This window comes from Nymphaea colorata, chromosome 2, assembly GCF_008831285.2.
Source record: "Nymphaea colorata isolate Beijing-Zhang1983 chromosome 2, ASM883128v2, whole genome shotgun sequence".
NCBI lineage: Eukaryota > Viridiplantae > Streptophyta > Magnoliopsida > Nymphaeales > Nymphaeaceae > Nymphaea > Nymphaea colorata.
In genome coordinates, this window is record NC_045139.1 from 32,537,953 (window position 1) to 32,560,057 (window position 22,105).

The 22,105-nt window shown below is 47.2% G+C and overlaps 1 protein-coding gene across 2 annotated transcripts in view; it reads left to right on the forward strand.

The window, feature by feature from the left end:
- The window catches only part of LOC126409786 (uncharacterized), a 69,913-nt gene extending 51,808 nt beyond the window's left edge, over positions 1 to 18,105 (forward strand). For both annotated transcript variants that reach the window (XM_050076124.1, XM_050076125.1), the window contains exon 3: positions 18,068 to 18,105. In XM_050076124.1, coding sequence (XP_049932081.1) covers positions 18,068 to 18,098 — 31 coding nt within the window. In that variant the 3' untranslated portion in view covers positions 18,099 to 18,105. The remainder of the gene's footprint in view (positions 1 to 18,067) is intronic.
- The last annotated feature ends 4,000 nt before the right edge of the window (positions 18,106 to 22,105 follow it).

Sequence of the window (22,105 nt, forward strand, 5' to 3'; positions counted from 1 at the left end):
GGGAGATTGCAGCCCAAGGAGAGAAGGGACCGCAAGGAGAGAAGGGACCGCGCAAGGAGAGAAGGGACCGCACTCGTCGGGCGAAATCGACGATAGCTTCCCCCAATCCACAGTCTGTTCACTCTTGGGGTCGATTGGAAATCCGGTGAAGATATTCCCTCTCTTTTTTACGTTCAATCCTAGATAGAACTTGATCCTCTCTTGTTCTTGCAATTCTATCTAAGGACTTTGGCGAGGGCAACCGCGTGTTGTGGCCTTGACCTTCGGTGAGCAAGAGGAGCCCCAAGCGTGGCCTTGGGAGGTAAAAATTCGGATCAAGGGAGTATTGCTTTCTATATCCTGCCTTTGGCATTGACAACCGGCTGGAATCCCTCCAAGGCACCTTGCCAAAGACACGATTTCCGGGTTGTGGACCACCTAGGGATAAGGGCGTGATTTGATTCGCATAGGGATTGCATGACAGGGTGGTTTGAATGGTTTGGAGAATGATGAGTGAGATGAGTGCTTGATGTATCGCTCCGCTTTGTATTAAGCCTCACATCCATTCTAGATTCTTGTAGTAGGTATTCTAGATTCTTGTAGTAGGTTCAAGCTTGTAGTAGGTTCAAGCTGGGATTGGGGAAGCCATACTTGTAAAATCTTGACCTACATTTGAGCCGGGGTTGCTGTCCGGCGGGAACCACTCTTGTAATTAATTTTTAAACCCTATATTGGCAACATTCTCCTAGATCTTGGAGAGGTTCTCGACCACTTTTTGAAGGTTTTCGTGGCCGCATTGGGGCAGACCCTACCAGTTGGTATCAGAGCGGTTGGAGGACACCTAGTTGCTGATTTGGTTGCTTGGCAGCCACGCCCGGAGTTCATCTTAGATTCGGCCAGCGCAAGGAGTTTACAGGGCAGATTTGAGACACTATTTGGTCACGGTTTTCTAGCAGATGGGCAGTTTGTGCTAGTGGTTTTCGGGCAGCGACAGTAGTGTTTATTTCAGTTTTGGTTCAGTTTTCATTTGAGTGTGATGGCTCTTCATTTGAGTGTGATGGCTCCACGTAAGGCTAAGACCATCGAACTCGAAACCGTGGCGGTAGAGGGTGAACAAGTCGTGGTGGAGGAGACTCGTATAATAGAAAGAGGGGAGCCCTCGGGCACCAACTCCAAATTAGACCTTATCCTTAACCAATTAGCTGGGGTAACCCAAACCATTGCCAATATGGACAGCCGGTTGAACAACCTAGAGCAAAGGAGAAACCCACCTCGTTCCCAAACCTCTTCCTACTATCGTAGGAATGACCCCATAGGAGCGGTGAGTGAGGCATTTTTGGGGGATGCTAGGAGAGCAAGCCTAAGGGGACAAGGGGTAGAACAACCACCTAGAGCCCACACACATGTTCTCCAAAACGAACCAGTCCCACCCCCTATCCACCCATCCTCAACTCACTACATGTGGGGGAAAGAGCCACTCACTACATGTGGGGGAAAGAGCCAGACGAGGGGGTGAGAGACCTACACCGGAGGAGATAAGGAGAGCCTTCCTAGAACAAAGGCAAAACCATGAGAGGCAGCACCACGACGAGCCTTACCTCATAGAAGGAGAGACCGACAAAATGAGGAGCCGAGGCTCCCTATGCCAAAAATGGACTTCCCTAAATTCAATGGAAAAAGGCCAAAGGAATGGGTCTACAAAGCCGAACAATACTTCATTTGCCAAGAAATTGCAGAGCAACACAAGATTCGTTTGGCAAAGATGTATCTAGAAGAGGAGGCCATGCAATGGTATTGCTTTTGGGAAGAGGACTATCCAAACGCAACTTGGGACCTCTTCAAGGACAAACTTTTACTACGGTTTGGAGAGACCACGTACGTTAACCACGAGATTGAATTGAGAAATCTCAAGCAAACTTCTACCGTCCAAGACTATCAAAGCAAGTTTGAGAGACTATGTAGCATGGTTAAAAATCGACGAGAGGATTCCAAGATCGCCCACTTCATAGGGGGTCTTGATGAGGACATTCAAATTGAGATGCTTAGGGATCCTCCTACCGAATTAAGGAGATGTTTTGCATTGGACAAGACTATTGAGGAGCAACTTAGAAGAAGAGAGGCAAGAAAGAAGGCTTACAAACCAGGGATTGCATCCAAACCCAAGCCTAACTTTGTGAAATCAGCTCCACCCCAAAGAAAGTTTGAAAACTGGCCAGCCTTTCGCAATAACATTCCCATTAAATACATTTCACGTCAAGAACGAGAGGAAAGGATTAAAAAGGGGCTTTGCTTCAACTGTGAAGAAAAGTGGCATGCGGGTCATAAGTGCAAGCATTTGAAAGCGAAGAGGTAGATACCGAGGGCACGGAGGTAGCCAAGGTAGGAGAAGATACCGAGGAGAAAGAGGAGGGCTTGTGTCACGCTCTCACAAACAACGGGCCCAATGCCATGAAGGTTGTGGGTAAGATCAATAACCAAAAGGTGATTGTTCTTCTTGATACCGGAGCCACCCACAACTTCCTCAATTCGAGGTTGGCTCATCTCGTGGATGGCAAGACGACTCCCCAAGCTTCTTTCAATGTCATGGTTGGAAATGGAGAGAAACTAGCTTGCAATGAAATTTGCAAAAACGTGGGCTTGGAAATGCACAAGGTTCAAGGTTGATCTATACCTTCTTCCCATTGGGGGTGTAGATGTAGTACTTGGGATTCAATGGATGAAAACCTTGAAAAGGAACTTGTGGGACTTGGATGACATGACTATGACGTTTCCTAAGGAGGGTGGAGGGGAAGTAACCCTCAGAGCAATCAATCCTAGCGTGGACCCGAAGCCGGCCTTGAAGGCCCTCATGGCAAATCAGCCAGCATATTGGCTAGTGTCCATGGTAAAAGATGTTGTACCTTCCACCCAGTGAAGAGATTCCTCGGGTCATTCAGTGTGTGATTGATCGGCTTCCTTCAGTTTTTGAAGAGCCTAAAAGCTTGCCTCTCATTCGTTCCTATGATCACATGATTACCCTCACCAAGGGGGCCGAATGTGCGTCCATATCGGTATGCCTATAGTCAAAAGGCCGAGATAGAAAAACTTGTGAAGGAGATGCTCGAGAGCGGGGTCATTCGACCTAGTAGTAGTCCGTTTTCATCACCCGTTTTGTTAGTAAAGAAGAAGGATGGCACATGGAGGTTCTGTGTAGACTACCGGGCCCTCAATGAGGTCACGGTAAAGGATAAACATCCTATACCAGTCATAGATGAATTACTTGACGAATTGGTTGGTGCTTCTTATTTTTCGAAGACGGACTTAAGAGCAGGCTACCATCAAATTCGTATGTAGAAAGAGGATATTCACAAGACCCCGTTTCGTACTCATGATGGCCATTACGAATTCCTCGTAATGCCTTTTGGATTGACAAATGCACCAGCTACTTTCCAGAGGTGCATGAATGATCTCTTTCGAAGATACTTGCGGGACTATGTATTGGTGTTCTTTGATGACATACTCGTGTACAGTCCAACTCTTGAGATGCATGCGAAGCATTTGGACACCGTCCTTACTATCCTGAGGGACAACCAGCTCTATGCTAAGATGTCCAAGTGTACTTTTGGCCAGACTTCAGTAGGATACTTGGGACACATTGTCTCTAAGGAGGGCGTTAGAGCTGAGCCAGAGAAGTTGGTAGCAATCGAGCAGTGGCAGAATCCAAAAGAGATGCGTGGATTTTTGGGGCTGACCGGATATTATAGACGCTTCATCAGTGGCTATGGGTCAATAGCTTCACCATTGACCCACATGTTGAAGAAGGGACCATTTCAGTGGTCAGACAAATCGAGGGAGGCCTTCACCCAGTTGAAGGCAGCACTTGTTTCAGCGCCCGTTTTGACTTTGCCAAATTTTGATAAGGAGTTCACTATTGAGACCGATGCCAGTGATGTGGGAGTTGGGGCAGTTTTGAGTCAGGAGGGACATCCAGTACGAAAAGGGCCAAGCCTCTCTCCACTTATGAGAAGGAGCTCCTAGCTATGGTGTTAGCAGTGGACAAGTGGCGTCTTTACTTGTTGGGAAGAAAGTTTGTGGTTAGGAGCGACCACAATAGCCTAAAATATATGGTGAACCAGCGCATTACCACTCCTATCCAACAACGATGGCTCTCTAAGTTGTTGGGTTATGATTTCACCATAGAGTATAAGAAAGGTAACGAAAATACAGCCGCGGATGCTCTCTCACGTTTGGGAGAGAATATGATGATGACAAGCACGAATCTGTGGGACAGGATTGCATTAGAGCAGGATGCTGAGGATAGCACTAGACTGTTGAAGGCATCAGTGACACAAAATGAGGGATCCGTCCCTAACTACTCCATTCGTGGAAGGCTCCTATGTCGCAAGGACAAGGTAGTGATTCCCAAGCAATCCACTCTCAGGGACGAGCTTATTAGGCACTTCCATGAGTCTGCCACAGCGGGCCATGAGGGGGTGACCAAGACCATAGGCAGGATCAAGCCCCAGTTCTGGTGGGAGGGCTTGAAGGCTGATGTGAAGAGGTTTGTGCGAGATTGTCAGATATGTCAGAGGGAGAAGTATGAGGCAGTCAGGCCTCCCGGGCACCTAGTTCCCCTACCTATTCCTACACAGCCATGGAGAGATGTCTCTATGGATTTTATAGAGGCAATGCCTAAGTCAGAGGGGAAAGAGTCAGTCATGGTGGTAGTTGACAGACTGACGAAATATGCTCACTTTGTGCCCTTACCTCGCCTATATCAGGGTCCCCTCGTTGCTGCAGCCTACCACGATCATGTTGGGAAGCTTCATGGAATGCCCAACACCATCGTGAGTGACCGAGACTCTATTTTCTTGGCGGCCTTTTGGCAAGAGTACATGCAACTGGCAGGTACCTCCCTATATTTTAGCACTGCACACCATCCTCAGACAGATGGACAGAGTGAGGTAGTGAATCGTACATTGGAGACGTACCTCAGATGTTATGCAGGGGCACGACCCAACACTTGGGTCAGACATATATCGTGGGCTGAGTGGTCCTATAACACTAGCCTCCATTCAAGCACAGGAGTCACACCGTATGAGGCAGTGTATGGTTTTCCACCTCCCACTATTCCTCGGTATGAAGAAGGGACAGCCATGGACGATGAATTGGATAGCACCTTACGAACTCGTGAAGAGATTCTGGAATCTCTTAAGCAGAACATCGCTAAGGCCCAAACTCGTATGCAACAGTTCTACAATAAGGGACGAAAAGATTGAACTTACCCAAGTATTATGGTCCATACCAAGTACTTCAAAGAATAGGGAAGGCTGCTTATTGCATCTCCTTACCAATAAGCATCTCCTTACCACCGGCTGCCCAAGTTCATCCGGTTTTTCACGTGACACGGTTGAAGCCACACCACGGTTCTCTCCCTGGGAACATTGAGCACATCCCGAACCAGCAGCCCACTCCATATCGGATCTTGAAGCATCGATATGCTTTGAGAGATGGTAGGCAACGGCATGAGGTTTTGATTGAGTGGGAAGGTCGGTACCTCTTGGGAGGACTTGGAACAGATTCGTCTTCGTTTCCCTACGTCACGAGCTTGGGGACTTCGTCTTCGTTTCCCTATGCCACGAGCTTGTGGACAAGCTCGATCTGAGGAGGGTGGGGTTGATACGAGCCTTCCTAGAACTCGTGCTCCCCATGTTGGCACCTCTGCAGAAGGCGCTCGTATTGGTAGGGAGGCTAACTTTTCTTGTCTTGAGTTTGGCGGAAAACAGGTGGAGCCAAGCCGGCTGCACATGGAAGACCTAGGTGGGTTCAACCTAGGAGACCTAGACCCGCCCGGTCTAAGTGTGGAAGGCCCAAGCGCACCTAGCTTGGATGAAGAAGACCCGGACCCACTTAGTCCGGAAGAGGATGACCTAGGCACGTCTGGCCTAGATGATGGTGGGCTCGGCTTGGAGAGGAGCATGTGTGATCCGGGCATGGATCAAGAGCAGTGGGCTCGGACCCACTTGGAGAATCAAGTTGAGGAAGCTCGGGCGGACCCGGGCGAGGTGGGGCCTTTGGCCCAATTCAGATTTGAACTTTTTATTTGAGTGAATTTGCTTATGTACCGTTTTCTTTATTAGACTCGATTTGCTTTTCGTCTCATCTCGAGACACAACTTGAAACCGGTTCGGGCACTTGTATTTAAGCTCAAAACCGAGACACTTATTCATTATCGTTGAAGTTTTCTCTCTCTCCGTGTGAGGAGTCCCTTGGGCCTTAGGTCGTGGCTTCCATGGAAGCACTACATTGCAATGCTCACCAAGCCGTGAGATTAGTGGAGATTCAAGCTCCGTTAATGGCCGCCGGCTGCCATTGACAACTTGGATTTGCAGCGTTCAGAACCAAGAGATCCTTGGATAGGCAGCTGTGCCTTCTCCTTGATCACGAAGGAGTTGAGAGGTGGCTGCACTAGAGGAAGTTGAAGGAGGTGCCGCCCGTGGTTCTGGCCCGTCTTCTTCAACATCGACATCCGGCGAGATCCTCATGAGCTAAGTATTCCGATCTTCCTAGTACTTGGTGGATGAGATCTTGGTTCTCCCTTAACCACAACATCAACGCAGGCCCAAGCCTTGCATTCGGGGGATAAATTCCTCGTCTAACTAGGTCTGGACCAGCGGCATCGCGTGGAGAAGAAGACCTACCTTGGAGACAACTTGAGGACGATCAGGAGCATCCGGCTGGAGTTCTTCCAGCAGCCTAAATCCTGGTAATATTCTGTTGAATCTGAGATAGGTGAGGCGTCCCTAGTCTCTATACGAGTTCAGGACCAAAAGGAGAAGGCTAGGGCGAGGAAGGAGAAAGTCCGCGGAAGGAAAGAGTGCCATCGCGGAGGGAAAGAAGGAGAAGCGCGGAAGAGGCGACTCTCGGATTTCTGAAGGGCGCGTCAGAAACCACTTCTTCTAAAACAGCTGTATCTGGAGATTTACTGGGAGTTTTGAGGCGATCTATAGCTTGTTGGAAAGCTCTCATCCTCAGGTACAACATACTAAAATTTCAGCCTGATCGGACTAGGGCGCGCCGGTCAAATCTGCCGCTGAAGTTAGCTGTTTCCGCCGCCGCCGCTCAGGCGCAGTCCGCCGCAGAACCGCCACTTGCAGAGGCTATTTCCGGCGATTCCGGTGGAGTTTTCAGGAGGTCCATATACCGTTGGATTCGTAATTAAAAGTTCTACAACATATCCAAAAATCAAGGTATTTGGACTTCATTTGACCAGTGAATCATTGACTGCAAGTTCCGGACGTTGAAGGACTGCTTGCCGGTTTTCATGGAGTAGATCAGACTTCCAGTTAATTTTCCGGCCAGCTCCGGGGACTTCCAGCCAAAACCAACTTTTGGGTAATTAGTTTCAAGTCTGCCCTTGCTATATCTTGATTTTACTTGAATTATTTCGTGTTTAGCAAGGTCAAATGCGGTCAATCATTTGGCGACGGAAGTGGAAGGACACTTGTGGTATTTGGAACGGGCGCCAAGTGTCCCTTGCACCAAGGAGGAAGGTGCCTACTGATTAGGGATTAGGGAAAGGAGGATTTGGCGCGATTTGGGTACATTGTACCTAGACACTTACCTAAGTGAGCAGGCCAGGTGGCCACGTGGAGAAGGAAATCTCGCCCTCCCTTGTGCGAAATCTCTTTCCTATTTCTCCTCCAACGAGATAGGAAAGGGGTGGAGATTGCGGCTGGATACATTGTATCTAGGCGCCTTCTATTGAGGGCAGAATCTCGTCAATCTTGCGGGGATCTCGTTCCTATTTCCTCTCCAACGAAATAGGAAAGGCTAGCTCGTGGAGGCTAGGTGCATTGTACCTAGACGTTTCCTAATCAAGGCAAGATCTCGGTGCATCCTTGGGGGATTCTCATGCACGAATGAAGGGGATTTCCTCCACGATCTTAGGAGGTGATTTGCACCACATTTGGGAAGCCTCTTCATCCCAGCTCGTGTGAAGAGGAAGGAGCTCACTTGGAGAAGGCGTGAGTCAAGCTAGGAGCCGAGAACGTCAAGGAAGAACCGGCCGGATTCCGACTAACATACCTCGCTGGAGATTCCACATCCGCCAAAGAAGAAGGAAGGAGAAGGAGCGTAACTTGAGGATTGCCTCAACGTCCGGCGGCGCACCGGCGATTGCCTCCCCCTCTCAATACAAAAGACCGGGGTTGAATTGGTCTTACGGGTGAAGGCTTTCCTCATCTCGAAGTTGATTTTCCGTTAAACTTCTATATATTGATACTTGCTGGATTTGTTTCTCCAATCTTCATTCTAACAAGAAGGACGTGTGGCTCAACCTCTACCCGTGGGAGATTGCAGCCCAAGGAGAGAAGGGACCGCACTCGTCGGGCGAAATCGACGATAGCTTCCCCCAATCGACAGTCCGTTCACTCTTGGGGTCGATTGGAAATCCGGTGAAGATATTCCCTCTCTCTTTTACGTTCAATCCTAGATAGAACTTGATCCTCTCTTGTTCTTGCAATTCTATCTAAGGACTTTGGCGACCGGAATAGGAGTAGAGCTGAATACCGAAGGGCAACCGCGTGTTGTGGCCTTTACCTTCGGTGAGCAAGAGGAGCCCCAAGCGTGGCCTTGGGAGGTAAAAATTCGGATCACCCTATAGATCCGGGGAAGGGAGTATTGCTTTCTATCCTGCCTTTGGCATTGACAACCGGCTGGAATCCCTCCAAGGCACCTTGCCAAAGACACGATTTCCGGGTTGTGGACCACCTAGGGATAAGGGCGTGGTTTGATTCGCATAGGGATTGCATGACAGGGTGGTTTGAATGGTTTGGAGAATGATGAGTGAGATGAGTGCTTGATGTATCGCTCCGCTTTGTATTAAGCCTCACATCCATTCTAGATTCTTGTAGTAGGTTCAAGCTGGGATTGGGGAAGCCATACTTGTAAAATCTTGACCTACATTTGAGCCGGGGTTGCTGTCCGGCGGGAACCACTCTTGTAATTAATTTTTAAACCCTATATCGGCAACATCCTCCTAGATCTTGGAGAGGGTCTCGACCACTTTTTGAAGGTTTTCGTGGCCGCATTGGGGCAGACCCTACCAGGGACGAAGTGCCCCAGTTAATGCCAGTTGAAGGATCCTTGAGAGGGCCTGGTGGACAATCTAAGACAGCTAAGGCCTTGGTTGCACAATCGAGCAGCAGCCAAGGTTCAATGTGGTGGTGGGAGACGGGGGCAGGGGGCGTACTGATGCTATGATGCTAAGGCAGGTGTTCACTGGGTGAAGAAGACGAGGGGAAGAAGCCATTGCCTTCTTCCACTGCCCTAAAGGAACGTTGGGAGAGTCTTTTGCCATAGGAAATTTCTCTAGTGGGGGACGAAGTGCCCCAGTTAATGCCAGTTGAAGGATCCTTGAGAGGGCCCAGAGTCAGCTGGTGGACAATTTAAGCCACGCTAAGGCCTTGGGTTGCACAATCGAGCAGCAGCCAAGGTTCAATGTGGTGGTGGGACCAACGTATGTGGTGGTGGGAGACGGGAGCGCACTGTGAAGGCAGGTGTTCACTTGAACTGTTCACCTTGGCCACGGTGATCGGTGGGTGAAGAAGACTGGTGATCGGTGGGTGAAGATCGGTGGGTGAAGAAGACGAGCGGCAGAAGAAGCCACTGCCCTAAAGGAACGTTGGGTGAAGAAGACGAGCGGCAGAAGAAGCCACTGCCCTAAAAGGAACGTTGGGGGTCTTCAGCCAGCGGAAATTTCCCTCTATGGTCTAGTGGGGGAGGAAGTGCCCCAGTTAATGCCAGTTGAAGGATCCTTGAGAGGGCCCAGAGTCAGCTGGTGGTGGACAATTTAAGACAGCTAAGGCCTTGGGTTGCACAATGGAGCAGCAGCCAAGGTTCAATGTGGTGGTGGGACCAACGTCGTTCAATGTGGTGGTGGTGGGAGACGGGAGCGCACTGCGAAGGCAGGTGTTCACTTGAACTGTTCACCTTGGCCACGGTGAAATGGAACCAGATGATGCAGCAGAGGCTGTATCAACCCCAAGCGCTTGTATCAACCCCAAGCGCTTAGAGGAGCTGCTGAAGGAATTGAGCAATGTATTTGAAGCTCCAAGAGGAGCAAGAGCAAGTGATCACAACATCTAGTTCGGTGGGTGAAGATCGGTGGGTGAAGAAGACGAGCGGCAGAAGAAGCCACTGCCCTAAAGGAACGTTGGGTGAAGAAGACGAGCGGCAGAAGAAGCCACTGCCCTAAAAGGAACGTTGGGGGAGTCTTCAGCCAGCGGAAATTTCCCTCTATGGTCTAGTGGGGGAGGAAGTGCCCCAGTTAATGCCAGTTGAAGGATCCTTGAGAGGGCCCAGAGTCAGCTGGTGGTGGACAATTTAAGACAGCTAAGGCCTTGGGTTGCACAATGGAGCAGCAGCCAAGGTTCAATGTGGTGGTGGGACCAACGTCGTTCAATGTGGTGGTGGTGGGAGACGGGAGCGCACTGCGAAGGCAGGTGTTCACTTGAACTGTTCACCTTGGCCACGGTGAAATGGAACCAGATGATGCAGCAGAGGCTGTATCAACCCCAAGCGCTTGTATCAACCCCAAGCGCTTAGAGGAGCTGCTGAAGGAATTGAGCAATGTATTTGAAGCTCCAAGAGGAGCAAGAGCAAGTGATCACAACATCTAGTTCGGTGGGTGAAGATCGGTGGGTGAAGAAGACGAGCGGCAGAAGAAGCCACTGCCCTAAAGGAACGTTGGGTGAAGAAGACGAGCGGCAGAAGAAGCCACTGCCCTAAAAGTAACGTTGGGGGAGTCTTCAGCCAGCGGAAATTTCCCTCTATGGTCTAGTGGGGGAGGAAGTGCCCCAGTTAATGCCAGTTGAAGGATCCTTGAGAGGGCCCAGAGTCAGCTGGTGGTGGACAATTTAAGACAGCTAAGGCCTTGGGTTGCACAATCGAGCAGCAGCCAAGGTTCAATGTGGTGGTGGGACCAACGTCGTTCAATGTGGTGGTGGTGGGAGACGGGAGCGCACTGCGAAGGCAGGTGTTCACTTGAACTGTTCACCTTGGCCACGGTGAAATGGAACCAGATGATGCAGCAGAGGCTGTATCAACCCCAAGCGCTTGTATCAACCCCAAGCGCTTAGAGGAGCTGCTGAAGGAATTGAGCAATGTATTTGAAGCTCCAAGAGGAGCAAGAGCAAGTGATCACAACATCTAGTTCGGTGGGTGAAGATCGGTGGGTGAAGAAGACGAGCGGCAGAAGAAGCCACTGCCCTAAAGGAACGTTGGGTGAAGAAGACGAGCGGCAGAAGAAGCCACTGCCCTAAAAGGAACGTTGGGGGAGTCTTCAGCCAGCGGAAATTTCCCTCTATGGTCTAGTGGGGGAGGAAGTGCCCCAGTTAATGCCAGTTGAAGGATCCTTGAGAGGGCCCAGAGTCAGCTGGTGGTGGACAATTTAAGACAGCTAAGGCCTTGGGTTGCACAATCGAGCAGCAGCCAAGGTTCAATGTGGTGGTGGGACCAACGTCGTTCAATGTGGTGGTGGTGGGAGACCACTGCGAAGGCAGGTGTTCACTTGAACTGTTCACCTTGGCCACGGTGATATGGAACCAGATGATGCAGCAGAGGGTCGACGATGGCAAGGCTGTATCAACCCCAAGCGCTTGTATCAACCCCAAGCGCTTAGAGGAGCTGCTGAAGGATTGAGCAATGTATTTGAAGCTCCAAGAGGAGCAAGAGCAAGTGATCACAACATCTAGTTCCAGCGGGAGACTGCGCCCTGCCTGGCATAGGAGACACCACCAGAGATTTCACTGCATGCGCTCATAGGGGATGACGTTCCCCAATTGATGAGGATTGAAGGGCGAAAAGGGTCAGTGTTTTGATCGACACCGGATCAACGCAAAAAACTTCATTTACGAAAAATCTGCCTGGAGACGTCTTCAATGTGGTGGTAGGGGACGGCAGTACCCTCAAATGCAGGGGTAAATGCTACTTGAAATACAGGGCCATAGCTTCCATGTCCAACTTTACACACTCCAGACTTGGTCTTGGGCATACAATGGTTGCCCGACCTTGGGGAAGTAGTCTGGGATTTTTTTGGCATCTTTGTTGGCATGAAGATGAAATTCCATGGGCCAGGGATGAGAAATTAACACTAGCTGCCATGCGTCTCCTCAAAGGACCAGTTGCTACCTTCTGTCCAAACAAGAGAGTAGTGAATCCCGAGTGCTGGGGACAAACGTTAGAATCAGGTTTTCTTGCCGCCCACTGGATTGCCCCCTTGGCAACAACACGATCGCCGCATAGAACTGCAACAGGGATCGCCTGCAACAGGAAAAAGGACCTGTTAAGTCCAGGCCTTACTGGCTTACCGCTATAGTCGATCACAGAAGGAAGCAATGGAACAGCTCTGAGCCCTTTTTGTGTCGCCAGCCCTGTTGGTCAAGAAGAGGGATGGTAGCTGGCGGTTTTGCATGACTACCCTTGAACGCCATCACTGTTAAGGACAGGTACCCCATTCCTATGGTGGAGGAGCTGCAGGGAGCACTCCTCTTCTCTAAATTAGATTTGCGCTCCGGGTACCATCAATGACCATTTACAGCACCTGTGAGTTGTGCTTAACATTCTACAACAAAATCATCTCCATGCGAAGCCTTCAAAGTGCTCATTCGGTAAGAGGGAGATCTCATACCTGGGCCACGTGATCAGCAGAAGAAAAGGTCCGAGCCGTCAGCCGTCAAAGAATGGGGAACACCCTACTGAGTGAGGGAACTGGGACTCATAGGTTATTTCCCTAAGTTTGTCCATGGCTACGGCACACTAGCTGCACAAGGGGAAGTTCGTGTGGACTGCAAACCAAGCCTTCCAAAGGTTGAAGCAGGCTGTCACCATGCGCTTGTCTTACAATTACCCAATTTCTAACAACCCTTCACGGTGGAGTCAGACGCATCAGACCTAGGTGTGGGTGCTGTCCTGAGCCAAAACAACCACCCCATAGCCTATTTCATTAAGGCCATGGGCGTCACCTTCAGCAGCAGGTCAGCATATGCAAGGGAATTGATTGCCATCGTCTTGGCAGTCCTCAAGTGGAAACATTACCTCCTAGGACAGCGATTTGTGGTCCTAACAGATCATCAAAGTCTTAGTATAGTCTCAAATACTGCCTGCAACAACCAGCACTGACACCGACACTGCAGAAATGGTTTCTCAAGTTAATAGGCTTCGATTTTGAGTTACATGCGCTGCAGCTGACAGCGTCTCCAGATTAATACAACACCGATGCCCAGCCTGCGAACCTTGTCTCAAGTACATACTTAGTTGTGGGATCAGATCCTACGAGAGCAGCAGGCAGCTGCCTCAGTTCAGCAACTTAAGGAGCAGTTAACAGTTAACCCTTTTAAGATATAAGGATACGCATGGAAGGAACCTTATTTGTATCACACAGGGTGCATTTATATACCACTAGAAACCTCTCTGCCCCAACGGCTCTTGGAGCACTACCACAATGATAAAATTGCTGGGCACGAACGGGTGGAAGCTACCTACAGAAGGATGCGCCAAACCTTCTACTAGCCAGGGATGAAGCGATATGTCAGGGAATTTTTGAGAACCTGTGACGTTTGCCAAACGATGAAGCCAGTGGGACTGCTACCTCGCAACACCCGAGCTCATATGGGATGGTATCTTCATGGATTTCGTAGAAGGCTTACCCGTGTCCAAAGGCAAATCTGTCATAATGGTTGTGGTAGACTGCCTCTCAAAATACACCCATTTTGTGGGCCTGTCTCATCCTCATACCGCCAAGACTGTGGCCTTTGCCTTCCACGAAAATGTGGGGAAATTTCATGGAATGCCATGAACAATAACCAACGACAAGGACCCTGCAGCAACTTTTGGAAAGAATATTTTTGCATGCAGGGCACAACACTAGGGCACAACACTGCAGCCTATCACCCACAAGACGGATGGACAAACAGAGGTGGTTAACCGTTGTCTTGAAGCTTATGATGTTTTGGAGGGCAGCGACCCATGGGTAAATCATTTAGCCTGGGTGGAATTTTCTTATAATACCGGATGGCGTTCCTCTACAAAAACCACCCCATTTGAAGCTGTCTATGGCAAGCCCCCTCCCGACGCTATCAACCAGGAACGGCCAAGGAACAAGAAGTTGACACTCGCCTAATGTGTCGAGATGCAGTCCTTAAGGACTTGAAGGAGCACCTAGCAGCAGCTCGCAACCGAATGGTACTCCAATACAACCGAAGACATCGTGAGCAGCACTTTGAGGTAGGGAATTGGGTGTACTTGCACCGACCTACACACGGTGCAGGGTTTCGCCTACCCAAGGGATACAATAAATTGGCTCCTCGTTACATTGGCCTCTATAAGATCATTAGGAAAATTTGGAACTCTAGCCTATGAACTGCAGCTCGCTCTCCCTGAAGGAAGTAACATCCATCATGTCTTCCACGTCTGAAGGTTTGCTCCCACCCACCCAACCAGGATGTAGTAACCTCAGGTTTGGTCGCACCCACCCAACCAGGATGTAGTAACCTCTCCTCCCATTGTGGAGGACCAGACCACTGCTCAGCCCTTCAGACGTCTGGGCGTCCGCAATAAAGGCAACAATGGCTCCTACACCGCAGAATGGCTAATAGAATGGACTGATATACCAACAACCTGGGAACTTGCAGAGGAGATTCTCAGGCGTTTCCCGGGTTTCACACCTTGAGGATAAGGTGTTTCCGTAGGGGGGAATATTGTTAGGCGCTGAACTAACACTGTCTTAAGTTCACTGTTTTTCTGTTTTGTTCTATTTCAACACTCACAGGAGTTCGCGGGTCGGGTCAGCAGTTAGGCCTTGTAAATTGTAATAAGTCCACCCACTCCCTTGATACGCATGTATATAAATCTCTCTAGGGGAATTAAAACCCTAAGAGTTAATGGAAAGGAATTGAAGTTGGGTTTCACACTTGTCTGTGTGTGTGTTAGACAAACTAGAGCGCAAGGGTCGATAGCTGTTGAGAGCTATCAGTGTCGGATTTCATAGGCATGCGATGCATTTTGATCAAAATGAGGGGAGCACCTTTTAAACTATTAAAAGGCAAGGCTGCATCCCTAATGTTGCTGGTGGCGTCTGATCTGGAACCAGCTGACGCAGTAGAGGGTCGACGATGGCAAGGTTGTATCAACCCCAAGCGCTTAGAGGAGCTGCTGAAGGAATTCAGCAATGTATTTGAAGCGCCAAGAGGACTACCACCAGCAAGAGCTAGTGATCACAACATCGAGTTACAGCCAGGGGCCAGGGCCGTGAGACTGCGCCCTGCAGGTACAATGTACAACCTCTATCAAAAGGAGAACTTGCTTAATAGGAAGGTGGTCCAAAACTTTGCATCTCGTAAGAGAAAAAAGATGGCAGGAGTTGATAGCTAGACATAATTCATGTGTCTCTATGATGCAGTTCTGCAGTATTTAAGATATTAACAAGTTTATCATGCCCTTACGGTAGCAATTTTTAAAACAGCATGGTGGTCCAGACGTCAACTAAAATACCTAGAGATATGGATTGTTTTTAGTTGAGGACATATGTATTGGTCATATTGTTTGAATGTCGGATGCCCTTTGATTTATTGGTTATATTTTGGCCATATTTAAGTATATTTTTCACATTTGTAGTTAAAAGGGGCCTCGTCTTTCCTTTTAAATGCAGACGTTGGGGGCTCCACGTTGCTTGAAGGTTAATAGGAGTGGGCAGCAGCTGTTGGAGTAATCAGACGAAGTCCTCGCCCCACCTGCCTACATATGACCATCAAGGTATGCAGGGGCCTCTGGAACCTTTGGTACAACCGTCACTTGAAATTGGAGAACCAACATTGCTCACCCAACAATTGGTGCAATAGTCACAGCTTTGTGTAGATTTTTTGCAGAACAAGGGGACGGAGGGCAGCTTCAGCAGAGAAACTCTTGTTCTTTATTATAAATTTCAGGGTAGAAGGTTCAGGAGTTCTCCTTTTAACTACTGATGAGCTGCTACAGTAGTAAGGGATGGCATTGAAGATCATCCATGGCAGTCATTCACTACCTAAGCAACCATCAAGGTTCCCCTACTTCCCATCCAAGGATTTCTGTTCATGTGAAGGCATAGATGAGTTACCAGTTGTTAATGTTTCTTTTGTTAAAGTGGAGAACTGGACTAAGGTTGCTCAGAAATGACTTTTGCATGGACATAACGTTCTTGGGAGTTAACGAGTGTCCTTAAACTTGTTGAAGATTGGGGGGCGGCAAGAACTAAGAGGGATACAACACTTGCCCAGGTCGTCCGCATGTCATCTAGCCTCAAGGTTGCTTTCAGCGTTCGATGCCAAAGCTAGAAAGGCTTGTTGGGCTTGACTGTAATCACTTTTGATCAAATACAAAGGACAATTATACGGAGAAAAATTAGAAAGGGATCAGGTGCATCTTCTACATGAGGTCAGTCTGGCAGAAAATTCAAAGGTGGTCCTACAACTGCTATTTCTCTGGAAACACATGCATTCTGTAGCTGACCAACAGCTATCTAAGTCCGATAGCATATCTCTGCATGCAAGGCATATACATCAGAATAGTGTTATCAGGTCCTTGGATAGTAATCACTATATGATCCATACAGATTTTGATTCAAGGCATGGCAATGAGGTGTCCAAGTGCAGGAAGGCCTGTCGCAATCACCAAATTTTTCTTCATGCCTTGAGGAGAAGGTGTATTTCAAAGTGGGAAGTAATTGTTAGTTGCGGGATCTTGGACCATTGTTGGCGTTATAAATAAGTCCTGCGTTGTGGGTCAATGTATCTATCCAGTCTTTGACTCAAATAACCCTTTGAGAAGGACTACCCTAATCTCGGGGATTAGGGCATTGTTTGATGTGTGCGTGATTTCTTTTGCTGTTAAGGGTGGGGCTAGAGGCTGCTACCAAGAAGCTTGGAAATAATCTGTTGTGGCTCGAGAGCGTCAGGGTGGAGAGTCAAGTTGATCATCCACCTCTACCTAATTAACTGGGTCTATATATAACAATCCTACAATGTTTCCTTCTAGATTATTATTTTGTGACTTCTTTCCTGCAATGAAGAAGGAAGAAAAATCGGCAGGCATACTTGTAGCTTACATGTATTTTGGTTTCAATCAGCTACAGTATGCAAAAGCGATGTTTCCCAAGGCTTGGATGGCATCCCATGTCTAGAGTTACACCTCCAGCACCTTTGACCCTACAATTGGCTACGCCCTTGCCGATGAAACTGCCAAGGCCAATGAGGGAGCAGGCAAATAACATGATTGCTCTTCAATTTTGTTTATATTCATTTGCCAGGCCGAGTCAGTTTGAGGAGCAACTTTTCTCATGGTCACTGTGCATTACCTTCGACTTCCCCTCCCCTTTTCACTAGGACAGTCCTTTCATTGCATCTCCCTTGCGACAAAAGTAGCCTGTCAGTTTAAAGAGCAACTTTTCACATGGTCACTGTGCATTACCTTCGACGTCCCCTCTCCTTTTCACTAGAACAGTCCTTTCATTGCATTTCCCTTGCGGCAAGGGAGACTCGCTGGTCTTTGGGATGCACATTGCCTATTTGATGCAATCTATTGATGGTTGGAACCCGTGAAGAAATCCATCGACCAGGTGACAGATTGTAGGACGGCCTGTGAATAGAAGGTGAGTGGTTTACTATATGACGATCAGTAGCATGGATTTATTTTGACAATTTGTTGTATTATAGAAGACTGCCTAGTAAAGAATGCTTGTGACATAGGACTATCGACATGCCTTAGAATGCCCAATTTAACTAATAAGCGTACATACATTATAAATACCCAAGCATACATACATTTATGATTCCCCAAATTATTATTTTTATTGCTTGAACTGTTTTACCATTCTAAAAAGGAACAATGCGTTCCTGCTTGATGTACATTTCTTCATGGGTTGAGGAGATCAATTAATGCTCTTAAAAATGCTAGCAGAATTAGTCCATTGGTGGACAAGGGGCCTCAGACGTGTCTTGCAAAACAGTCATTTTGAACATTATATCCAACAACATGCATGTGTGGTGTTGACTTTTTTTTTGGGTTTATTCTGTAGAAAACAAACGGGGCAACAAAGCTGGAGGTAGGAACTGGAACTATATTGTGCACTAGATGAATGGTTGAAGCCTGAAGGTGCTCTCTCTCTCTCTCTCACACACACACACACACACACTTTTATGATACACATTCTTGGGATTAGGATGTGGGCAATTGTAGAGTCATGTTAAATTTTCAATCAACATACATTGCCCTCCTCCTCATCCTAATTCTTCAGGCAACAGTCTGCCGATTGATAGAAATGTAGCACCAATATCTGTAACCCGAAAACAGCACTCACGCAGGAGAGAGAGAGAGAGAGAGAGAGAGAGAGAGAGAGAGAGAGAGAGAATGAAAACAAGAAGAAACTGAGGAGAAGAAGCCGTAGCCAAAATGGTTTGCACGGCCTCTATTTATAATCTCATTTTCAGAATTCTAAGAGTCTCCAATCGTAGAATCCTAGGAGATTTCACAAGCTCCAAGGACATTAATTACATCATAGAAACCTAAGAGACTTCACATATTACAAGGATATTAACTACAACATAGAATCCTAGGAGACTTCCCATATAACAAGGATATTAACTATAACATAGAATCCTAAGAGACTCTTCACATGTTACAAGGACATTAAATATTTTAACACATTCTACAAGGAGGTGGAATCCTAAGAGACTCCTCTTCAACTTGCTGGTGAAGGATTTATATTTTAACACCCTCCCTCAAGTTGTGCATGGTTTTGCACCATGTACAACTTGCCTTTTAGAAACCAGAATCGTTCCTTTGTTAATCCTTTTGTAAATAAGTCTGCAACTTGTTCATCTGTACGAACATAAATAGGCTGAATTTCCTTGTCTTCCACCTTTTGTCTAACAAAGTGTTGATCAATCTCAATGTGCTTTGTTCGACCATGTTGTACGGGATTAAAGGCAATGTTAATAGCGCTTTGATTATCGCACATTAACATTGATGTTTTAATCTTTTCTCCAATGTCTTCTAGCAAATGTCTAACCCATGTAACTTCAACAGTACTGTTAAGTCTGTACGCATCAATGTAAAGGGATCGGGTCTGGATCGGGTCTGTTCAGACCCGATCCACTTCGTTTTTATGTCTTCACGTCTAAGTGGTGGCACCTCTTGTAATTACTTCATGTTTTATTCCTCTTTTTGTTGTAACCTAATTAGGTTTATGTTTTAATAATAGAGATCAAGCATAGTGTGGCTGCATTGGCCGCCGGTTCTCTTACCTTCATTGCCTTCTTCTATTCTCTATTCTCCATCCTCCTTATTTTCAGACGGAGAGACGTGATTCGGTGATGTTTTAGTGAAGATTCTCACATGGTATCAGAGCCAGGTTACATCGTCCTCCGGTGAGTGATTTCTTCTTGGAGTATTCTGCCCTAAATCTTATTTTCTGCCGTGCTTGGAGTATTCTGCCCTAAATCTTATTTTCTACCGTGGTTATCCTCAAACTCTGTTTCTGCCCTTAATCCCACGATTTGCCCTAATTTCTGTTGCCCTAAATTCTGTTTTTTGCCCTAAGTCACACGGTTTGCCCTAATTTGCCCTAATTTGCCCTAATTTCTATCGTGACCTCTAAAATTCTGCCCAAATCGTCTGTTCTAATCCTCTTTTTCAATCATGGACCAGCCGGCTCCCTCTCTTCTATCCTCTAGTTTTCTCTCACAACTCATCTCTCAAAAACTGAACCATAGTAATTATTTGACTTGGAAACGCCAAATTGTCCCATTTATTAAGAGCCATAGACTGTATGGGCACATCGATGGGACTACTCCAGCACCTCCAAAGTATGTTAACCGTGAAATAAAGAAGACAGTCGTGGGAGATAAAGGTGTTGGGGCCTCGGCTGGAAGTGAAATCAGTTTTGAATATGAAACTCTTCCTGAGAGCAATCCCGAATATGAAGTTTGGCTGGCTCACGACCAGTCTCTTGTTGCTTATATCACTTCTACCTTGTCAGAAGAGGTATTGGGAGGTATTGATGATGATTTAACTGCCCTAGAGTTGTGGTCTACCCTTGCTACAACATATTCTCAAGTCTCGGAAGCACGTTTTCTACAATTAAGAAGGCAATTTCAGGATATCAAGCGTGGGACGCGTACAGTTTTGGAGTATTTGAATGAAATCAAGAGTGTTAGTGATCAGCTTGCTGCAATTGGACATCCCGTCAGCGACAAAGACAAAGTCCAACAAGCCTTGAGTGGACTGGGAACGGAATTTGATATTTTTTGCACAGCCTTGGAAGTCTTACCTGCTCTCCCATCTTTTGAAGATCTAAAGGCCAAGCTTTTTCAACATGAAGCTAGTCGAGTTCAACGACATAATCTGGTTCCTTCCAACAGCCACAATGTATTGATCACAGGAACTCACGCACTGCAAGGAAATCGCACTCGTTCTTGGACTCCTCAGACAGGCATGGGAAGAGGGATTCTCCCAACACCGCCAGGCATGAATACTACCTCTGCCACATCTAGGAGAATCCCGACATGCTTCTATTGCAACAAGAAGGGGCATGTAAAATCAGAATGTTGGCACAATCCTCAGAACAAGAATAGTCAGGTCAGGCGCGAGAATAGGACAGTAGCGGGGTCAGCTCCATCCTCGTCTGGATCAAATCCAACTTCAAAGGTTTCAGCAGACGTGCAGCAACTTCTAATGACAGCCTTATCCAAACTTAACTTGAAGCAAAATGAGCAAGGAGAGTGGTATGTGGACTCTGGAGCAGCAGCCCACGTTACTGGTGACACAGGTAATCTCTCTAGTGTTTCCCCTTATTTAGATCAAGGCTCAGTAGTCACGGGAGATGGTTCCCATCACACAATATCGCACATTGGAAATGCACAAATATCCATGGGTTCTTCTTCCATTCCATTAAAGAATGTCCTTGTTGTTCCAAGTGTCAAGAAAAATATTATCTCAGTGTCCAAACTTATTGATGATACTCACTCCTCTGTTGAATTCACACCATCTTCTGTTTATGTCAAGGATGCTCAAACCAAGAAGACATTCGCTGAGGGCACTCGCAAAGGAGATATGTATGTCCTTGAAGAAGCTCCAAAGCTGTCCAAACCTCACCCTCCAGATTCATGTTCTTCAAGTCATAATGAAGTCAATGTCGCAGAATATAATAAGCCATCCATTTGGCATGGTCGGTTAGCTCATTGTAGTCAGTCTTTTGTTCGAAGTCTTGTTGCAGACGGACTCTTAGATAAGTCCAGTCTGAGTTCAGTCAGTGAGTCCAGCATGTGCTCGAGTTGTCATCTTTGTAAGAGCCATGCTCTTCCTTTTCAGTCAATTAATAAAAGAGCTTCAAGGATTTTTGACACCATATATTCTGATGTTTGGGGGCCTGCTCCAATTCCCTCTTCTTCTGGGAGTAGGTACTATGTCATTTTTATAGATTCATATTCTCGACATACTTGGATACACTTCATGAAACACAAATCTGAAGTTTTCCGTTTGTTTACTCAATTCCATGCCTTGGTTCGAAATAAATACTCCAGTAATATTGTGCATTTTCAATGTGATGGTGGTGGTGAATTTATTTCTAATGAATTTACTGAGTATCTACTAGATAATGGGATCACTAGACAGATTTCATGCTCACATACTCCTCAGCAAAATGGAATTGCTGAACGGAAACATAGACATATTGTTGAAAGCGCGCTCAGCATGATGCATGACACAGACTTACCCATGACATTGTGGACTGAGGCTTTTCATACGGCTGTGCATGTTATAAATCGACTGCCATTGGCTTTGCTTGATGGCAAATCCCCATATTTTTTATTACATCAAGAGCAGCCACGCTATGAGGAATTGCGTGTTTTTGGATGTGTTTGCTATGTGCATGTTGATGTTTCCTTACGTAACAAGTTTCAAGATCGTGCTATTTTGTGCAGATTCGTAGGGTATGCAGAAAACTACAAGGGTTATAGATGTTACAACCCTAAAACTGGGCGTGTTCATATTTCACGGCATGTTGTTTTCGATGAAAACAGGTTACAAGATCCCAAGGCTACTTGCATGACACTCA